Source organism: Muscardinus avellanarius (genome assembly GCF_963383645.1).
Source record: "Muscardinus avellanarius genome assembly, chromosome: 20".
Classification (NCBI taxonomy): domain Eukaryota; kingdom Metazoa; phylum Chordata; class Mammalia; order Rodentia; family Gliridae; genus Muscardinus; species Muscardinus avellanarius.
In genome coordinates, this window is record NC_137806.1 from 17,065,109 (window position 1) to 17,087,804 (window position 22,696).

Sequence of the window (22,696 nt, forward strand, 5' to 3'; positions counted from 1 at the left end):
CCAGTCAGAGTGGCAAGCATAAAGAAATCAAACAACAACAAATGCTGGCGAGGATGTGGGGAAAGAAGAACTCTTTTACACCGTTGGTGGGGGAGCAAACTAGTTCAACCACTATGGAGATCAGTGTGGAGATTCCTTAGAAAACTGAGGATAGCTCCACCATATGATCCGGCCATACCACTCCTGGGTATTTGTCCAAAGAGGTTGAAATCAGAGAACTACAGTAACATATGCAAACCCATGTTCATAGCAGCACAATTCATAATAGCCCAAATATGGAACCAACCTAGGTCTCCATCTCTTTTGTTTTTAACCAAGAAAAACAACCTGATTTTCTCTTTCCCTCTTTTCATGTACATTAGTTTTAAGTAATACTTGGGAATTTTAAGTAATGTTTTAAAACTCATTTCAAATGCTTCCCCATCCCTTATTAACATAAAAAGTGTTTGAAATGGAAGAGGTAGTAAAGAGAATGACCAAATCTTTATCTTGTGCCCTGTAGGCCCCCTATACATAACATCTGATCTACTGTGGTAGAGCTTCTCCCCAGCCAGAGTTGCAGTTGTAGTGATCATCCACAGATTCCCACAGTCATTCCAAAGGGGAGAACTGAAAAAAAAAAAAAGAAGTCAGGTCATAAATAGTTACGAACTAAATATCATTACTAGAATAAATGTAGAAATTTTTCTAATAAAGTTTGAAAGTAGTAAAGGAAGCTAAGAATAATAAGTGTTATTAAGGAACCTCAGAGTTAGCAATTGCTGTGTGTGTGTGTGTGTGTGTGTGTGTGTGTGTGTGTGTGTGTTACTGAGGGTGGAACCCAGGGGCTTTTCTACCTCTGGGCTATACTCCCAGGCCTATTTTATACTTTATTTGGAAACAGGGTCTCACTAAGTAGCTGAAGCTGGCTTCGAACCTGTGCGATCCTCCTGTCTCCACCTCCCAAGTGCGGGGCTTACAAGCGTGAGCCACCTTGCCCGGCAGCAATTGCTTTTTAAGCCTAAGAACTAACACTATACAAACCTAGCTTGGACGTGGAGTGAGCTACAGAGCAAAGGTTGTATTTGTGATGCATGAGGAAAAAAGAAGGCATTAAGAAATACTGTTTAGGTTAAATAAGTAGCTGGCCAATCTGGAAATTTTTACCAAAATTACATTCTTACTTTGATCCAGCCATCACACTCTGTTGATGTGGCTACAAATACACAAATATATACATATTTTTTGTATGTTTGTGTGAGTATATATACATATATACATATATATGTATATATACTCACACACACACACGCACATGTTTAAATTTACTTGCATTGTTTATAATAGCAAAATAATAGGCGTAGTCAAAGTATCCAACAACAAAGGACTGGATCATAAAAACAGGCATCAAAAGCCAAAAGCAACTTGTGTATTTTCAGAAAAACAGAAAAGGGAGTTAAGTTTCTATCAAGCGATAGTAAATAGAAATTGTACACTACTGAGTTTTACCAATATTATAAAATATCAGATGATTTTTAAATTATTCTGTAGGAATATGTAAAATGTGGAAAGACTTTCAAATTTGTCTGGTTTTGATACTCATTCCTGTTTTTTTCATAAAAACTAAATGTGCCATTAAGGTTCTCGGGATCTTGTTCTGGTCAGATGAGAAGTACTCTTAATCCCTCATATATTTTGTTCATTTGTGAATAGGACAAGAACAAGGTGACTAGACTTAAAAAATTTTGTCCACAGGAGAGCAAAACTTTATATTTTATTTAATATTTATATTCCACACTTCTTATAAAATACTCAAGATCGTAGGAAGAGATATTAGGAACTTATTCTCTGATGAGATTTGTCTGAGTGAACACAATTACAGTGAAAGACTGAGACCAAAGCCATGGCCAAAGGTTGACCACAGGAGCCTACATTCATGTCAAACAGTAAAATTGCCAAAGGACTAGATATGTCAAGTAAAGCTCTGTGAAGAATCCAAGAATAAGTAACAATGGTATTGTGATTGATCAGTCATGATAAATCATTTGTTCTATGGGGAAAAGGAATAATTCTGGCTTAGGATGTGTACTTTGAGTTAGCAGAAATTAAAATTCTAGACATCAAGAACTTGATTGGTTACTCTTTGGTTAGGTATTGTTAAACCATACTTACCAAAATGAGTAATTTCTATGTACTAGTCTTTGCTACACAAAGTCTTTTAGTATTATTTGAAAACTGTATTTTAAGGTAATTTCTTCTTACCCATTTAGTAGTATAAAAGAAACATAAATCATTGATTTTTACAGATTGTATTTTATAGTAATTAACTTTATAATACTAGAATTTTCAAGTATCATATGAAGCTTCCCAAGTAATTCTCTCAGCTATTTTCTGTGAAGTAGTACCCTATGTTTTCAGATGTAAAAATAAGACCGACAGTTGGTGAGTTACCTAGTCATACACCTGTGATACAAATGTAGCTGTCTTCTGACTCCAGATGTCATCATTTCTTCTTCCTAATCTAGGATTAGTGTTATTTTTAACATTATGATATTGTAGCTGGTTGAAGGCCTGCATTTTATCTTTTCAGGATATGGCCTTAGTCGCCCCTGAGGCTCCTTCAGAACAAGCCAGGAGAGTTTTTCAAACCTTCGATCCAGAAGGTAATATATCCTGTTAACTCCGTTTCCTCTCTTTATGTCTTTGCATATATTGATACTTATCTAAGTTTTATTCAAAAGACTTACTAGATTTTGAGTGAAATGTATTAATGATAATAAAGCCCTGCATGTATATTTTAAGAAGTATATTTCAGTGAGTTGAGCAGTTTCCTGGGCTTCCCTTTAATGATTTAAAGAATACATTTTGTTCTCTATCATTCCTGACCTCCTTTTTTTATATATAAATTTTTATTGGTGCGTTGTAGTCATACATCTCAATGGGATAAAAAAAACTTGTGGAGATACACATGCACACATCACCCAATCAGCCCCTACCCAACCTCTAACCCCTCCCCTCCCCCTCCCTCCTACCCACGCTTGGCTTCCTGATTGACTTTGATATGTTTAAGTACATCATGTGCTTTAAAGAGTTTCCCTTATCCTCCCTCTTATCCCCTCAGATATGTCACCTTCATTGCTCCTCTCTAGGGTCCCTTCTTCATCAAGAGTTCCTCCTATTACCCGTTTCTCCCTAATATTTTACACATTCAGAAAAGCGTCTGATTTCTTATTTTTTGTGACATTTCACTGTAAATGCCATAATTTTGTTCTCCCTTATGGCTGGGAAAAATTCCATTGTGTACACATCCCATAGTTTTGAAATGCACTCATCCATTGAAGGACATCTTGGCTGCGTCCACAGTTTGGCAGTGGTGAACTGTGCAGCTTTGAACATGGTTGGTCATGGATTAGTTTGGTATTTTGGTTTTCATTCTTTTTGTTAGCTATCCAGAGGTAGTATTGCTGGATCATCTGGTAAGTTCGTTTTCCTTATTCTGAGGATCTTCTGTACTGACCTCCTTTTGACGTTTCCCATGTATGTACCTCATGCTCCAGCATGGCGTATCCCTTCACAGTCACCTAAAAATGCCTGCTGTGTTCCAGGACATATGTAGGGACATTTTCCTTCCCATACCAATATTACTTATGAGATGAAAGATAAATTTCTTATGGAATAGAATTCATTATAGCATGAGGTTTGTAGAATGACAGATTAATTGGACATCTTCTTAGCATTTCCAGCCAGGTGTTTTCAATGCAGATTTTTTAAGTGATTGCTCAAGATATTAATTATGCTCTTATCCCAGGGTAACTGCCAAGAATATTCCAGAACCAAACATATGACTTCGTAATCTACTTTTTTGAATACTCCTCTGTTTGTTTCACTAGTGAAAATTTTAGAACCAAAATTAAAACAGAGTGACTGAGTTTCTTGAGAAAAGGATGAGGCAAGGAGAGGATCAGAGATCCTGGGAGATAGGAACTGTTAAAGAGTAAAAAGACAAGGAGATGCCTTTTAAAAAACTCATCTGTAATGCAAAGGCACTGAAACTAAGGTTTAAAAAGTAGGTGACATTTGTTATAAGCAACAAATTTGTATGTGTGCTTTTTGAAAATTATTTGAATCATAAATGAGGTGACAGGCTTGTACTACTCATTTTCTTTATTTATTGACTACCAAAAAAAATTAAAATGTTTTATATTACTAATACTAAATCACAATTTTAATCAGTGACAATTTTCTAAAGTTTATCATGAGAAATACAATATGAAAATAAACTTTGTGTTTCTATTAAAGAAGGAAAATTATTGGTTAAGTGATTTTCATCCATAACATTTTATATATGTCAGTTTATATAGGACTATAAACTGAATTACTAAAAAGAAAGTAAGGAAAACATATTTGGCTCCTTAGGAATAGATACCTCTACCTATGTTTTATCATAAAGAAGATAAAGTTTATCTGAGCATTGCTTTTCATGGTTTGGCTATATATTGTCCACTTTATGAAGAATTAAAAACTAAAATTTCATTTTTTAAATTAAATTAAATTAATTTATTTATTATTATTTTTGGGGGGGTGGTACTGGGGTTCCTAGAACCCCTTCTAACACCAGAATACAGTCCCAGACCTATTTTATACTTTTTTTTTATTTGGAAACAGGGTCTCTTAAGCCAGCGCTGCTGGCTTCGAACTGCGCAATCCTCCTGTCTCCACCTCCCAAGCACGGGAATTACAAGCGTGCGCCACCACGCCCAGCTCATTTTTTTTTAATCTGTTCAGTCACTAACAAACTAATCACCTCATCTCCTAGCTTGATTTTTTCCCCCTAAATATAGCATGCTTTTGTTTCAAGATGTAAGTAAATCAAGCCTGCTCAGAACACCTAATGTCTTAATGATTCTTACACATTTAGTTCCCAGTTTTTATTTAGCAGAGGCTGGTGTGCAGAAAATTGTCCTTTGTCACCCTCCTCAGAATGCTTGTTACTAATTCATCTAGAGAGGAACTTAAGAAGAGATCTTGAGTTCTAGTCCCTCAAGTATTCTTGTATCCTGCTCTTACTTACAGATCTGACAGTTGGGTAGACCTGAAAGCCCCTGTTCACACTGGGGCTCGGGCCTACTGTGCAGGCAGGCCAAATACCATAGAAAGCATTGCTTCTATGAAACTGTCTTCCATGTTCTAAACAAATGAATTAGTATTGATCTTTTCAAACATAAACCTGGTTTATAAGTGGAAAGCTGTGTAAAATAGTAAACACAGCTTGCATTTGCCTACAACATTACTGTTAATGAGGCATGAAACTTCCATCGTCTCATTAAACTTAGCCATAAACCTAGGAGATAGACAGGAATTATCATCTTTTTTTTTCTTTTTCGTTTTTTTTTTTTTTTTTTTTTTTTTTTTTTTTTTTTTTTTCGGGTCTGGGGATGGAACCCAGGGGCATTCGACCTCCGAGCTACACCCCCTGCCCTATTTTTTATTCTTTATTTTGAAATCAGATCTCACTGAGTTGCAGAGGGCCTCACTAAATAGCTGAAGCTGTCCGCAAACCACGATCCTCCAGTCTCAGCCTCCCAAATGCTGGGATTACAAGTGTGTGCCACCACGCCCAGCTTATCATTTTGTTTTTAAAAACAAACCTTTGACAATTTGAGTCACTTCTTTAAAGCTGCACACATGGAAGTGAGAACTAAGCCTAGGTTCTAAGTGTTCTACTGGGATATCAAGTACTCTCTCCCCTCCTTCCACTAACAATACCTTTTTTTCAAAGGCTGTAATCATACAGGGGTACTTTTTACCTTTCTAAGCTTAGTTTTCTTTATTAATTTAGTAGAATATTGATCTAATATTCAATATCCTTCTATTTGAATAATTAGAATAACCTCCATTTCAGTTCTGTAGGATCTTAGGAGCCAACTTAAAGATATCAAGCATACTCAAGTGTCAAAAGTATATTTTTGAGTTGTTAATTTTGGTAGCATTCCAAATGAAAACTTTTCAGTAGGACTTTGACGTATCACCTTTAGTTACTTGGCTCAGTTTAATGAGTAATCCCAAATCGAGACATAAGCACTAACACATTTGCTCACAGCCAAAAGAATAAAGAGCAGCAGGTGTCAGGCTAAAGTGCAGAGTGTTACATATGCTTTTGAGACAGTCCGTGCTCTGGTTATATTTTTTTATCTTTTTGTGGGGGAAGTTTCTGGATATATGCTTTTTACTCATGTATTTGGCTTAAAAGGGTTTTTGTAAAAGTAAAAAGAATAGAGGTAATGGTACATTGATCAATGTGATAAAAAGAAAACACTGGACAACAGAGGACTTTTGTAGCGCTTCCTAAAGAACATTGTAATATCAAGTAGATAAACACGATAGCCAATAAACAAAGAAACATCTCCAAATAATTGTTCCTATCTGCTGGTAGCCAAGTAAAGGCTGCTTTGCATTTGGAGATTGTGGGCTTCTAGCGATAACTTAACTAAGAAAAATATTTTTCCCCGCCTTTCAAACTCATCAGAGCAAAGCTCACAAGCTTTAATGTTTTCACAAGCGCCTTCAAGCAATTCCTTCATCCTCTGTACCTCAAATTATTGGTAACCTGACAAATTGGGTTTACTCTAACCCCTCACTTTAAAAAAAAATTGTACATTTTTAATCATCCTAAAGAGTTCATAGCCTTTTTAGTCAAAACCAACGTGTCTTGAAGTGGGTAAACAAATGCCTGTAACATGTAAAAACAGAGAAGGGCCTTTGTAGAGTCTTAGCTTCGTTTCTATTGTAATAGGGGCAGTGTGCGCTGAGCGGGCACCTGCACTCTATTCCACTTTGATTAGAGAAATAGAGCTTATGGACATCTTGTTCTCCATGGCAGGATTTTCAGAAAATCATTTAATCCCTGAAAAAGACATTGTGTTGGATGCTGATTGAAAGCTGAGACAATCTTTAGGAATGCATAAATAGTTAGGGGAACTTGGGCACTGTACATTTAAGGGAATAAACAACTTGCTTGTTTAAAACTATCATTTCTAACTACCCTACAAGGTTTTTTGTGTGTGTCATGTCCTATTGCATCCTCAGAGTTTGGGCTACTTGACAATGTTATTTCCTCATCATGCCAAAAAAAAAATGTTTTTCATAGAATACGCATCATCATTTGATTTTATCTTGCATTTCAACTTTGAATTTTTTTCCATTAAGTCTGTGGCTCTTATTTAAGTTACTGAGCCTGTTGTAGAATATCTTTTATTGCTCTTATGTTGCCAGTTACCTAAATAACAGTGGATTACTACATTCTTTCAAGAAGCTAAATAGCATTGCGACAAAAGGAATTTTGTTGGTGAAGCTTTCTTTTCTTAATGGGAATGTAAAGAGTCACTTTGTTTATTGAAAGATCAACCTAATTACTTAAAATATTTATTATATATTTTAGTAAAACAAAAACCTTTTTACTCATTTTATAGATTTGCAAGACTCCTTAAAGAAGTAGTAACCTGGCTTTAAGATTTCATTGGAATTCTCAGGCAGTAGTTTTGTGGTTAATTCTTTATTTGAAATTTTCCTTGAAAATAAATCTTATATATAAGAAGTATCTAGTAATACTAGGCATTGTACCAAAAGTACTTAATGTACTATTTCTTAACATTTTGTATTCCTTCTACTAGATTTTCCCTTGAAATAAATTAGCAATAATAGTATTTCTTGAAATAAATTCTTATTTCATGTTCTTCCTGATATATTTTTTCTAGATAATGGATTCATACCTGATTCTCTTCTGGAAGATGTGATGAAAGCCTTGGACCTTGTTTCCGATCCTGAATAGTAAGCTAGATAGAAAGTGTGATGTTGCCAACTCCAAGAGATTCCATTCAATTTTAAACATTATATACACTTACTTTCTTAAAGAATCTGAGCCTGCTAAAACAAAGTATAGTAGATGAGTGTGATATGTGTATCAGTATGATAGCAGAAGCCTAACATGTTTAAGATGAGTTTCCTTTCCCACTATGCATTTATTTTTTTAAAGTGCTAAAGTATAAGTAAATCTTTTTCTCTAAGTTTTAAATATAATTTTTCCAGTTTTTGTCTTTTGTAGATTCAGTGAAAATGGTAGTTGTATGTAATACAGATATTGGTGGTTGTCCTTTTTAAGTAATCAGCAGGGTAACTAAAGACAGTGAGCTTTTCTAGCTGATTAACTGATCTGAGCTCTATGTGTGTGACTTCAATGTGTAGATTTTCAGTTCCCTTGATATCGTCTCATTGTCTTCATCCTCACTGTTATGTTTTATACATTGTCACATTTATAACTTCCTCCATAAATTAAGGGACTTTATTGTTCATGAGAAAATATTTTTAAGTGAATATGTGGATTGATCAAATATATAAATAGAGATAAAGATCATTTAAGGTCTATACTAAATTTTTCTCTTTTTCTACACAATGTTTTTTCATTCTGCAAAGATTTTTCTGACAGTGAACAAACTTCAGCTCACAAAAATAGTGAAAGTATTCAGCAAAAGCAACATGAAACATTAGTGTACACAGTGTTATTCTATGTTTAAATAAGTACAGGTATACTTTATTTGAAAGTACAAAATTCTTATAAACTAGTCACGTACGAATTAACATGTCTCAATCTTACTTCCTATAGCTAGACATAATGTTTTTAGCCTCAAAAGAGTAGAACTAGTTTGATAAATGATAAAATAATAATTACTATATTTCTTTTAGATTGATTTAGACTAGTCCAGTTGATACCAGCAGACAATCTTATTTGCTTTAATTTGCAAAAGAGAAAAATTCATATAATCTTGGTTACTTTTAAGATGAGAATGAGAAAAAAGGTTTCTGTTATTTTCTTACATAGATAGCTCCATACCTATTGTCCTCATTTCCTCAGAATACTTAATGTGCCTTCAATTCTAGTTAGTGCAATTGATTCAGTAAGGTTGTTTTTCCAGAAAGCAGCTGAAAGATTGGACCGAGTTCTTTACTAACTAGGCCTTATCAAAGGTTAAAAAAGCTAAATATAGTAAATGTGTTCCAGGTCATAACCTCCTGGCCTCGCTCAGGCCTACTAAGATGCCCTGTCTTTGCGTAGTGCACTAGAAGAGGAGTCATGGTGGCCACAGGCCACTCAGGCATCTCGGGGTCGATACCAGATGTTACTTAGCATCATGCAGCCTCACTGGGGCTTTCTAGGAGAAGAGCTACTGCAGCACAGATGTGACCCTCCTAAACTAAACCAAAGCTTAGGACAGCTAAACTCTGACCCAGAATGAACCAGGTACCGGGAAGGGGAAGGATCTCCCAACCCCCCTGGCAAGTGGTCCTCCAGCCTATCTAGCCATGTCCTCAGCATGCTCCTGTTGCCCCTCTCTGAAGAGTTTGAGCCACAGGAAGTGTCGAGACTCATCTTTTAACTTGAATTGGATCAGAAGGGGGAAGTGCCCTCCAGAAGTTGGTTAACTAGGACTCCATGAAACCTCCAAACACAAGATTTTGCTTGTTGCATAATGATCTAAATTTAACTTGGCATTTATAATTTGAGATAACTTGGAGAATGAAACTTTCCAAAAAACCATTTGGGGTTTTAAAGCATCCAGTCCGCAGTCAACTTTTCTCTGCCTTCTTCCTCGTCCCATACTTTGTGCCAGCCTTAAGCGCCTAAAGGGTTGGGGCTACATAGACTCCTGCCACTTTAGGCTACGGCTGGACCAATGAAGTCCTTGCCGCTTACTGGGAGTCACAGCACTTTAGCTCTTTGAGAACCATCTTACCTCTTGAACCTTCAAGTAAGAATGTCTGTGATTTTAAGACTATCTTGTTTAGTTTTTGAAAGAAGGCTTTTTAAGAGATGTTTTGATTATCTGATGTACCACTGCCTTTTGACATGTATCTTTTTCTCCTTCAGCTTAAACACTTTTTAAGTTAAATGCTTCATTTGATTGTTGAATTCAGGCATACCTATGAAGCAGAGAATTTGCCTTTGGGAGGTAACAAGCCTGAGTTTATAAGCCTTGTTTTTTGAATTACTTTGCCTAATAAGGAACAATATTCCAAGGTTGTCATCATAATTTAAATTTTAAATAGTAACAGATTACTCTGTTTTAAAAATAACCAAGTTTTGGCAAATTAAATGTCATTCCTGTGTATTTGTCATTAAGCTGTTCTCTAAAAGAAAAGCTCTTGGGATTTTTGGCTGTTGAATGTGTTATAGTACCAGTAATTTAATCATGAAAGAAAATAAGGAAGCTTCCCCTCCCCCACACACCCCTTTGCTAACCATTGCTTCTTTTTTTTTTCTTTCTTTCTCTCTCTCTGTCTCTCTCCTGATAGTATAAACCTCATGAAGAACAAATTAGATCCAGAAGGATTAGGGATCATATTATTAGGTCCATTTCTTCAAGAATTTTTTCCTGATCAGGTAACATAGTTGAACTATAGTTATTGTTTTGTTCTGTTGGGGTGATCATCTGCGGTTGTTTGGATATTTCTTCCTGTTCCTTTAAAGTGTTGTAACATGTAGAATCAAGAACACACCATTATGGAAGTCCTTCCCAGGCAGAGGTCCGAGGGATGTGTGCGTGCAGATACCATAGAGCAGGGGTGGCGGGCAGAGGCTGGGTATATACCAGTATTTGCACATAATGATTCAGTTGTTCCAAGAGAAGCATAAAGTTTAGAAGTCTGTGGAATAAAAAGGGAAAGATTCTCTTTCTCCTCTCCCTCCCACCCCATATTCATCTGTCAGTTAACAAATGTTAATATTAATAGATTAGTATTTACCTTTTTAGAATGTTTTAAAGACCAAGAAGACAAAGAAAGGTACCTGTTGGCAGTGGGAGATTTTACTAGTGACCCTAAGTTTCAGTTGAGTGGAGGAAAAGGCCTGGGGCTTCTGGGGCGTTTTGTTTGTTGGTGGAGCTGTCAGCCTGGAAACTCTCCCCCGAAACAGACAGCTGCTCAGTTACTTAGAATCTGTGCTTGTGGCATACGTCACTGGCAAGCCAACTGAGTATCCAGTGCCTGTCTTTTCTTTGTTTCTTACCTAAGTGAAAGATTATCATTGAACAGAATTATTTAGCTAGATCTATCATGGTCATTTCCTCAGAGATCAGCACAGTTTAAACTTAGGTTCACTGTTCCAATAGAAATGTTAAGTTCTGTTCAACCTCTGCTTTAAAAGAAATGTATTAAGTAGAAAGATTTGTAAATGATAGAAGGAAACCTTCAGGACGTAGTTATTAAATTTCAAAATCAAAGTGTTAATTTGATGTTTACACTTTCTTTAACAAAGTAGACAGTACTAATAGCATTCAATCATGATAAATAAAAAGGAAAGAAGGAATTCATTTTCTAAGGCTTTATGTAGCTGTTGTGATTATTGTGAATAGAAAGTGAATTAAAATTCAAAAAGCATTTGAGGATATCACAATATAGCTAATGGGTCTTTTTCAAACTCTGGCAAATGATTCGTGAAAAATAGATTCATTTTATTTTTTGACATTATAGAAAAGCTCTGCTGGATTGTGCTATCTTATTTGTTCACAGTCCATCTACTAGGGATTTTTTGAAAGCTTTGTTTAGATATCTTAATGTTCAGTTACAAAATTTAAAATATTTGAGGTAATTTTTGTGTGCGTGTGGCACTGGGATGGAACCCAGGGTCATTCTACCTTCACACTATGCCCTCAGCCCTATTTTTTATTCTTTATTTTGAAACAGGGTCTCACTGAGTTGCAAAGGGCCTCTCTAAGTAGCCGAGGCTGGCCGCGAACCCAGATCCTCCTGCCTCAGCCTCCCAAAGAGAGGCAGTATTAATTTCAATTACAGTTCAGGTTGCTATCAGAACATTTGATAGAAATATTGGCTTTTTTAGTTTTAAATATGAAATAAAATATTACTGATAGCTTAATTTGGGAAAGATTTTGAAAAGTACTTGAGGAGTATATAAATATATAAAGAGTTACCTGTTCTTTCAGAAGTATATTTAGTTACTATTACATGATGCTACTTATAATTATTAAAACTTATTAATTGAAGGAATTCATATTTCTGTATTACCTTGAGATAGCAAGAGGATTCGGTTCCCTTCTGTTTCACATCTAACCATCAGCACCATTTAGTTGAACTTCCCAGGTTCACCTACTATCTGCTAGTCTCCTACTATTCTGAACAACCCCCCACTGAGGCCTGGTTTGCCCCCTTGGCCCTCCACAGTGCCTGAGCTTCCTCACCTAAGCAGGAGCATGCGGTCTTGCTCTTGGCTTCCCGTAGCAATGGTCTCAGCGTGTGCTCTCCCAGAGCTGATCACGCATGCACATTCTTCAGGTGTCCTCAGGGCTAATGGATTGGGAACTCTGGAGGTGGGCCACAGCAGTCTTTGAAAAGCCTTCCAGGTCATGGAACAGAGACCCAGTTTGAGCATCTTTTTGCACCCTTGATGTCTTCCATCTCTGTAATCACGGAATGCATCCTGATTCCTATTTGGCTTTTTTTCATATACTGCTTTGTACTTAGCAGATCAATATAGTGATAATTCAGTACACATTTATTTAATTAACCAGAAATAAAAAATGAGATAAAGTTGTAAAACTGGGGTCAGAAGGACAGCCAGGAAAATTACTGCCTAACTTCAGTAATTTTGCAAATGTTTCAAATAGATGTAGTGGAAAATGTTTTTGTCGTGGTTGTTAGGAGGTAGAATCTGATGCAGGGGAGAAAATAAGGACTTTTTCAAGGCAATTTGTTTATAATGAGAACAGAAGTGACTCTCATTTATTAAGCATATATTATTCACCAGGCACTATATGCTTTATAGTCATAGAACTAACCATTAAGTAGTAATCCAAGAGTACAGCACAGCTTCCTCTAGCCCAGAGCCCAAGCACTTACCAACGTGTCACACTGCCTTTTGTCAGTGTTTATATATTTATAGAATTTTTAGTTACTCAGAGCTAGAAGATACAAATTGTATTCAATTATAGTAAAATATTATTTTAAATTCTAAAAGTCAACAGCTAGATTACTTATCTAAGTAACTAATTGCCTTGGCTCATGTTAAGGAAGTGCACAATTAAGGAATGACCAAGTCATTAATTTTTCTATTTTGTGCAAGGCAAAGTATTTTGAGTGGGATGCAAAAAATATAGTGAGTTTAGATTTTAATTAGATAACTATTATTTATAAAACTGCAGAATAATAACCCAACTAGTGTGTTTAGGAAAAACTTTACAGAAAAAGAACTGAATCAGGTCTTGAGAAATTGAGGCAAGAGGAAAAAACATTTTAGAAATGAATGTGCTTAAGGCCACAAAAAGTCTTTTCATGGAAAAATGAACCATGTGCTAGTCTAAAGCAGAACTCTCAGGAAACTCAGTATTTGGAGGTAAGACTGAAAAGGTAGATTAAGTCATGTATTATTTTAAGTTTCTTGGAGGCAGATCACAGAACCCCAGTCTGAACTGGACTCTGCACAGTGAAGGCACAGCTTAAAGGAACTGAAGAAGCGAGCAGCAGGGAGGCATCTCCAGCCTCCTCTCAGACTGCAGTGGAGGCTCGAGCCCGCCAGAAGCCCCTCCTGCTCCGCTCTCTCTCTCTGGAAAGTAGCTATTCTACCAACTCATCTTTCTGTAGGAGCTGAAGCCACAGTTGCCAGCTGCCCTCCTCCCTAAGTTTCAGTTGGGTAAAATCCCATGGACAGACTCTGGCCCATGTAACCTTATATACATCATATATGACCAGATGGAGGGACAGATGCTGAAGACTCTGCCCTAAGCCCTGAGGCCCTTTTGGTAGGGCCAGACCATTAATGGCTTGAATACTAGATTAAAGAGTTGAACTTGATCTTTAGCTAATTGAAAATCAAAGATAAAACAATAATGGGATCAATTTTTCTGCAAATTTAGTCTAATATTGATACTTAGAAGGATGTCCTTTCTTTAATTAAATGTCATTAAATTCTTCTTAAGCATTAGAATTATTTCATATTTCAAGTAATGCTATAGCAATATATGAAGGTATTATTTGCTACTAATCTCAGTAACCTGTATGGGGAGGGAGCGGAAAGTAAGTACACCAGGTATTGTGTTGTGTGTGCATTTGTATCACCTTGAATCTCATAATTAGAGTGCACTATTAAAGTTAAAAATACGTTGGGCGTGGTGGCGCACACTTGTAATCCCCTCACTTGGGAGGCGGAGACAGGAGGATCTCGCAGGTTCGAAGCCAGCCACACTGGCTTAAGAAACTCTGTTTCCAAATAAAAAGTCTGAGAGTGTAGTCCAGAGGTAGATAGGTTCCATCCCCAGTACCACCAAAAAAAAGTTAAAAATAATTTTTATTTCTTACAGTTCTTCTTTTTACTAAAAGTTGACAATACTCAAATTTTTTTAGAATGGATATCCCTAATTATATTGTAGACTAAATTAGAAGCATTGGTGTATATATAATTATGGTCTGAGCAAAAAATGATACTACTGTTCTATATGTATTGAGAGGAACAACTTGTATACAACAAGAAAAGGCAGACAGGTATCTTAGGAAGTAGTCTTGTGTTTTAGAAGCCTGTCCTTTTAAAAAGTAAACATGTACATATAGTAAAAAAAATAAGTGCAGAAAATCATAAAGTGAAATTTTTACTGCCCACTTTCCAGTCTCTTCTCCAGAAGCAGCTCCTTCATCTCTGGGTTTTTTGGTAGTTCCTCCATAGTTCCTGGTAGACTCCAAGGTGTCTCGCTTTTATCAAATGATTCCTCAGTGAAAGTATTGAAACTTGCATTTCCTGTTCATTGCTAATTATAAATTGTCTGATGAAGAGATGTAATATTTTAATAGTACTTTTTATCATAGGGCTCCAGTGGTCCAGAATCTTTTACTGTCTACCACTACAATGGCTTGAAGCAATCAAATTATAATGAAAAGGTATAGTAATTCACACAGCACTTTGTCTTCAACTGTGTAAATGAAATAAATACAACTGCTTCCTATTCAACTGTTACATAAGGAGATTACTCCAGGAGTCTCTTTACTATCAAAGCCTATTGTAGAATCGGCCATATTTCAGTCTGACCAGTGTGGTGCTCTGCATCAGACCTTGGAGCAATAGCTACACTCTGGCAAAATAATTACATCTGTAGTGTTGTCCTTGGCTGTGTGCATATTTTTGAATAAACATTAATGGTTAATGTAGTGAAAGTTGTTACTGATCCATTTAAATGCAGAAAGAAATTTGATTGACAAAAAGTATTTTAAAGGATGACAGTAACCATAATGGTTTACTACATTTATTGAGCACTTACTGGAATTACATCAAGTACTTTGTTTTCTCTTAACTTTCATACTGTCTTATGCAGTAAGTACTGTTTGTTTATCCCTGTTTTATTACCTGAACTTCAGTTCAGTAAGCAGCGTTGTCTGAGGTTAAGCAGCCGGGATTGAAGCTTGAGGAGTCTAGCTCAGAGCCCATGTTCTTGCCAGTTAGGCTTTTTGTGGCTTTTCTTTATAAACAGACCTGCAAGTGACCCGCTTCCACATGTACCCCACCTGGCTTAAAGCAAAGGTATTGTCTCCTGCTCTTTTTGATGAGACACCAGCTTTGTGTGCACACGCAGTGTATCTGTGGTGTCTGCATTATTCAGGTAGAAGTCGGGTAGCTACGGATAACGTCAGCAGGGATAGCCCCAGTATTTCTTTTTAATTTGATGTATATATGCTAGTTTCATAACTACCTAGATTGGAGTATGGCTGCAGAAAAAATAGATCATAAATTAAATGCAGTTTTAACTTAAACCAAATCTAAAATACTAAAATTTGCTTTCATTGCCATAACAAATTATAAGTAAGAAGTTATATCAGGTACAAAATCTTTGCATGAAAACTCAATCATGGTACATATGGTAGAGAATTGAACTGTCAATTAGAAAAGGTGGATGCCCTTTCCTATGTGTGTTAGTGGGTGTTTCGCCAGACTTTGAAAGTTTGCATAGCCTTGGAGAGGAGGAAGTTTACAGCCACATACGTGATCCATGCAGAGCTTCTAAGAGAAGAAGATTGACCCACCCAGGGACACATAGCAAGTCATGACAGATTAGGGGTTGGAGCTGGATTCCAGTCCTGTCCTCGTCTGCCTGGCCTTGCTCCCTTGTATATTAGTTTTCAAATTCTGCTTGTGACAAGCACCTGACATACTAACAAAGAGATCAGAAATAAAAATAGATGGAATAGTAACATGAATATTAATAACATTCATTAACATGAATATTAATATATAAAAACTATAAAGCCAGGAATATGTCATTAAGTTGCAGAAGTATAGTGTTTGGGCCTTATGAGGGAGCACGTCCTGGAGGCTAAACACATCACGGGAAGCAGGCCTGGGGGATGCTGCACCGGCGCCCCAGGCAGCAAAAGCTCCTGAGGCCCTAGGTCACAGCGCTCTGCCCGGTGTTCTGTGCTAACAGGAAGAGAGACTCAAGTTCTTTGAGGAAAGCAAGCCCTGCCTTACTGGTCAAATAGAATAACTTGACTTGGATTCCTCACAGACAGCGCTTCAGATAATGGCGCTTTTGTTTTGGAGAAATGAAAAATGAGGGTTGTAGTTTTAATAGTTTATTTAATCAATATTAGAAACTTATATATTAACCTGTATATTTACCAAAATAATGATGAAAACCCAATATGTTATAAGGAAACTCTTTTATGAAGCTGATAAAGTTGTTCTTTGGGTTTCTTAGTCAAATAGCTATGACTTTTATATTAAAGCATGTCATTACAATCATTTATATCAGCCACTGAATGTGTGAAAGTAGTTATACATATTTGGAAGAAGGTAGTCTATAGCTGATCTTCGGAAATCGTCTGAGTTGGAATTTCTCTTGATGTAAAAAGTAACGTGCTTTAGTGTACACAGTGAGTCCTTTGTAATGAGTTGAGGAGTTGAGGTTTTCTTTTTCTTTCTTGTGTGTGTGTGTGTGTGTGTGTGTGTGTGTGTGTGTGTGTGTGTGTTACTGGGGATGGAACCCAGAGGCTATCTACCTCCGGGCTATACTCCCAGCCCTGTTTTATATTTTATTTGGAAACAGGGTCTCACAAAGTTGCTGAGAGCCTCACTTGGTAGCTGAGGCTGACTTTGAACCTGTGCAATCCTCTTGTGTGCGCCTCCCAAGCACGGGGATTACAAGCGTGTGCCCACACCCCCGGCTGAGTTGAGGTTTTCCTTGGTGTGTATGTCAAATACTTTTAAGTACTTTCTTTTAAAGAAATCATAATATTTTTTTCTGCTATCATATCACCAGGTTCTGTGCAATAGCATTGATGACGTAAGACAAAGTGCTTCTTAGCTGGTTCCATCCCCTCTTACTCTTGTTTGATTTTTTATTCTCTCCAAACATAACATCCTTTTTTGATTTTTTTCTCCACGAATTTTAATGTAGTACAAAATACTCACGAGGTGCATATCAGAAATAGTTAATCCAATAACAGCAAATTTTATTGACAAACATGCAAATTGTCTTTAGGTCCAGAAATTCAATCTTTAAGTTAAAAGGAGGAAAATAAAGTCCTTCTCAGAAGGTATAGCTCTGTTTCTCTTATGGCTTTCCATTTCATGAGGTAGCATGCACATCCACGTGCCTCGGTATACGATATGCAATACAATAACGTAAAATAAATTTCTTCCAAATGCTATGTATCATTTGAAGGATGATTTTTATTAGAAACAGTCTTTATTTTGTGATTCAAATATACCCTTTTTTTAAATCATAATCTTGAATCCTAAAAACCACCAGTCAGCTAGCAATTACCAATTCATATCACTGTCCCATTCTTTTCACTTAAGTCAGTAAGCAGACACGGTTGCTCATTGCTGTGAAGCTCCACATGAGACAGTGTGCAGTCACGTTTGCTGGCCTGGTAAAACTTGGCTTCTCACGTAAAAATTCACTAAGATATCGCTTAACCTTGGTGGCTTTTCTTTAAAACAGATAATGTATGTAGAAGGGACTGCAGTTGTCATGGGTTTTGAAGACCCCATGCTTCAGACAGATGACACTCCTATCAAACGCTGTCTCCAAACCAAATGGCCATACATCGAGCTACTGTGGACCACAGATCGCTCTCCTTCACTAAACTGACTTGCCCAGGCCTTTATAAGGAAGACCTTAATAACAGATGCTAAAAGAGAGTTTCATGACTGGAGGTTGGCCGAGTTAAGCTAAACACTGGTATTGCTAATTAATTGTAAATACCAATTAAAAATACTTTTTTGGTGTTTAAGATATGCTTAAATTATTTGTTTTAAAGGTTTATGTTAAAGATTATCCTATTTTAACCCTTTGTATAAAATTTACTAGCAAAATTAAGCTTTAATCAAAGTTCATTACCGTCAATAATTTGTCATTTACTTATCAAATTATAAGCATTGCAGGACTGTAGCTTTTTATAGTAAGTATCAAAATCACTTACTTTGGGGCTTCATTCAGGCACATCTTATTGTCTGAATGATTCTGACGCACTGAAATGCAGAAGAGTTAATTTTGCTATATCTAAAATCTGTTTTTTAGAAACATTGGTAAATAACACATTATCAGCCCAGTTTCTCTGACAATTAGCTTAACTCTGGCATGTTTATGAAACATGGAAACTTAACATTTGCTCACAGGTGGGTGGGGATATATTTTTTAAAATGGTAGGAATGAGAACCTGATAGTCTTAACACTGTTAACTTTCGTTGTTTTGCCAAATACATTTTTCCAAATTTGTTCCAACAGCCCAGTAAGCCAGCTTTCTTGTATATTTATAAATGTGATAAATGCATGAGAACATCTGTTATGACATGAGTATATTGCATTATTTATTATGATCCTAATTGATAGCTAAATAAATAAAAACTGTTTTTCTTTAACTCTATCCTTGCATTTTTACATTAGTGGTTGAAAATAAACATTTTTTAATGTTTCTGCCCAGCCACCCCGAGCAGGACAGTGTAAGTTCTCTAGTGGACTTAGAGAAGCCGTGGGCAAGCAGGCCAGCCCTCCACTCACGGGGAGCTCTGACTTGCCCCCGTGGCATTGGTGCGGAGCAGTGGCCAGCCGTCGAAGCTGCTCCTGTGTTCTCAGAGATACTGCTTTATTCCGTAGATCTGCTGCCCAGTAATTAAACATCGAAATAACCAAAAGTATTTTCACTCACTTGTGTCGCATTCATTTAGAATTCACTCACACATTTCAGAATTGAACTCAACCTCCAGTGGTGCATTTTCTACTTGAATATCTGTCCTGAGTTTTATTCACTTTTTTTATATAAATAGAATAACTAGATTTTGCATTGGAAAAAAAGTGGCATAAAGTTTTATGTACAACTTGATGATATTCTCTTCCAGAGGTTGATGCTAGCTCCTAGAATTCCAGCTGCAAAATAATAGCTTTGGTCATTTCCAGATGTCTGTGAAATGCCTTATATTGGAATTAAGTTCTCTAACTCCGGTCCTAAATTCTGTAAGAATTATGAAAGGGCATAGACTTCCTCATAATCATATACGCTACAAAACAGTACGGTCCTCTTACTGTTGCTGTACAGCACGCCATCCTAAAACTTCATGGTAGAAAACAATCCTGGTGTCATTTTACATCATGGACAGATGTGGACACTGTACCAGACCACTGCAGGTGCTTTTTCTCTTAACACACTTGAGGGACACAAAATAGATTATATGCTGGGGAATAAACAAGTATAGGAGCCAGGTGTGGTGGTGCACACCAGGTGTGGTGGTAATCCCAGCATTTGGGAGGCTGAGACCGGAGGATCACGGTTCACAGACAACCTCAGCTACTTAGTGAAGCCCTCCGTAACTTAGTGAGACCCTGTTTCAAAATAAAGAATAAAAAATAGGGCAGGGAGTGTACCTTATAGATCAAATGCCTCTGGGTTTCTTCCCCAGACCTGCAAAAAAAAATAAATAAACAAGTATAGGAAGTCCCAAAAGTTTAGAAATTAAGCAATAGACTTCTGGATATAGCCAAGGACCAAAAAAGAAACTGCAGTGAGAATTAGAACATATCTCTTTCTTTCTGAGTGATAATAAAACTATAACATAGCAAAAACTGTTTAACTAAAAGTAGGATTTAGAAGAAAGCTCTAAGTAACTATCTTAGAAAATCGGCATATTGGAAATTTAGGCTTTATCTCAAAAACAAACCTAAATAAAAGGAAGCAAGTTAGATTAAAAAAAAAAAAGACAGGTATTTAATACAAAAGAATGAATTTGGACCTTTTCCTCACATCTTTTGCAAAAAATAGTTTTAAATGATCACATATTTAAGAGCTAAAATGACAAAACAAAAAGATAAATTGGACTTTGTCAAAATAAAACTAAGCTGGGCGTGGTGGTGCATGCTTGTAATTCCAGCACTTGGGAGGCTGAGACAGGAGGATCACACAGGTTCGAAGCCAGCCTCAGCTACTTAGTGAGGCTCTCAGCAACTTAGTGAGATTCTGTTTCCAAATAAAGTATAAAATAGGTCTGGGAGTTTAGCCTGGAGGTAGAAAAGCCCCTGGATTCCACCCCAGCACCATAAAAATAAACAAATAATAAAACTGTATGTCCAAAGACAACTGATGGGATGAGAGAAAATATGGCCAAACCAGATCTCACAAGGAATTTGTTTGTATAATACATAAAGAACTCATGACTTGACAAAAAATATTTTTAAAGGGCAAATTATTTTAAAATTTTCTCCGAAAGTGATATACAATTGGCCAGTAAACACATGGAAAGATACTCAGCTTCATTAGTGGTCAGAGAAATACAAATCAAACCCACAAGGTAACCTTTATGCGCATTAGAAGAGCTAAAATCAGACAGACTATAGCAAGTATAGAAATTAGAATCTTCACATATGGCTCAGGGGATGTAAAGTGGTGAAATCCTAAGTCTCATAGTTCCTCAGAAAGTTAAATGCCCAGCCGGGCATGGTGGCACACACGTGTGATCCCCGTACAGGAGGATCACAGGTTCATGGCCTGTGATCTACTACTTAGGCCCTCCCCAACTTAGTGAGACCCTGTTTAAAAATTAAAAAAAAAAACTAAATAGGGCTGGGTATGTAGCTCAGAGGTAGAATGCCCCTGGATTCAATCCTCAGTACCACAAAAAATAATAATAATAATAAGTTAAATGCTGAGCATATAACCCAGCAGTCCTCATATATAAGTATGTATTTAGATCATAAGATCTAAATATATAAAATATGTGTATTTTGTGTGTATATAGATCATATACACACACAATATGTGTACACATATATACATATATACACACAATATGTGTACATATACATGTACACAAAATAAATGAAAACATTTTTTTTTTTTGTGGTGGTACTGGGGGTGGAACCCAGAGGCTTTCTACCTCCGGGCTATACTCCCAGACCTTTTTTTGGAAACAAGGTCTCACTAGGTTGCTGAGAGCCTCACTAAGTAGCTGAGGCTGACTTCGAACCCATGCGATCCTCCTGTCTCAGCCTCCCAAGCGCGGGGATTACAAGCGTGCGCCACCACGCCCGGCTCTAAATGAAAACATTTTTTAAAATGTGAACATTCATTGCGGCACTGCTCATAATAGCTAAAAGGTAGAAACAATGTCAGTGTCATGAACTGATGGGTGAATAACCAAATGTGCACCTACAGTGGAATTTTGTCAATAAAAAATGAACAGATAGCTGGGTATGGTGGCGCACACTTGTAATCCCCGCGCTTGGGAGGCTGAGATGGGAGGATCGCACAGGTTCGAAGCCAGCCTCAGCTACTTAGTGAGACCCTGTTTCCAAATAAAGTATAAAATAGATCTGGGAGTATAGCCGGAGGTAGAAAGCCCCTGAATTCCACCCCCAGTACCACCAAAAAAGATGCATGCTAAAACATAGATGGACTTTGAAAACATACAAAATGAAAGAAATGTTCCGAACAGCAAACCATAGACAGAAAATGCATTAGCAGTTGGCAGCAGTTGGATGGGATGGAGTGGGATAACAGAATCTGGAAATAAGTACTAATGTATATACATTGGCGTTAGAGGCAATAAAGTATCCTAAAATTAAACTGTAAAACCATCAAACTGTTAGGGTAGAAGGAGGGAAGGAAGGAATAATAGATAATAGCAGAAAATAGGAAATCTAATAGTTCTCTGAAAAAAAAGAAGTGCTAAATCTAACAAGACTGATCCAAAAAAAAAAAAAGGAGAAAATAGGAGCAAAAAGGGAAACAAATTCCCTGGATATTGAGATAATTGGAAATAATGAGCTGCACCAATAAAATTTAAAATTTAGATTTTAAATGGCAAGTGGGCTAATTATTTGAAATTAAATTTTAAAATCTAAAATGTAAATTTTAAATTTCAAATGGCCTAATTATTTGAGAAGCACAACAGAGCCGACACAAGAAGAAAACCTTATATGCATTAAAGATATTTAATAAGAGACTCCCCTAAAGAAAACTGGCCTAGATGACAGCACTGGCAGAGGCTTCCAATATGATGCATAGGTAATATACAAAATATACACACTTAGAATTGGGGAGGAGTACTGGGAATTCAACCTGGGGGCATTCACTGAGCTACAACCCGCCCCATCCCTTTTTATTCTGAAATAGGGTCTAAGTTGTTACATGCTGGCCTTGAATCTGAGATCCTCCTGTCTCTACATCCCAGGCA

General features: G+C 36.7%; 1 protein-coding gene across 2 annotated transcripts in view; it reads left to right on the forward strand.

The window, feature by feature from the left end:
* MINDY3 (MINDY lysine 48 deubiquitinase 3) overlaps positions 1–18,122 on the forward strand; it is a gene marked incomplete at both ends in the record, with an annotated part of 77,218 nt that extends 59,096 nt beyond the window's left edge. Inside the window, 5 exons of one of the 2 annotated variants that reach the window (XM_080717010.1) lie at positions 2,570–2,642; positions 7,734–7,806; positions 10,327–10,414; positions 14,842–14,913; positions 17,973–18,122. In XM_080717010.1, the coding sequence (XP_080573136.1) occupies positions 2,570–2,642; positions 7,734–7,806; positions 10,327–10,414; positions 14,842–14,913; positions 17,973–18,122 (456 nt within the window). The remainder of the gene's footprint in view (positions 1–2,569; positions 2,643–7,733; positions 7,807–10,326; positions 10,415–14,841; positions 14,914–17,972) is intronic. The other variant, XM_080717011.1, reaches the window with a different exon arrangement.
* Positions 18,123–22,696: the final 4,574 nt, after the last annotated feature.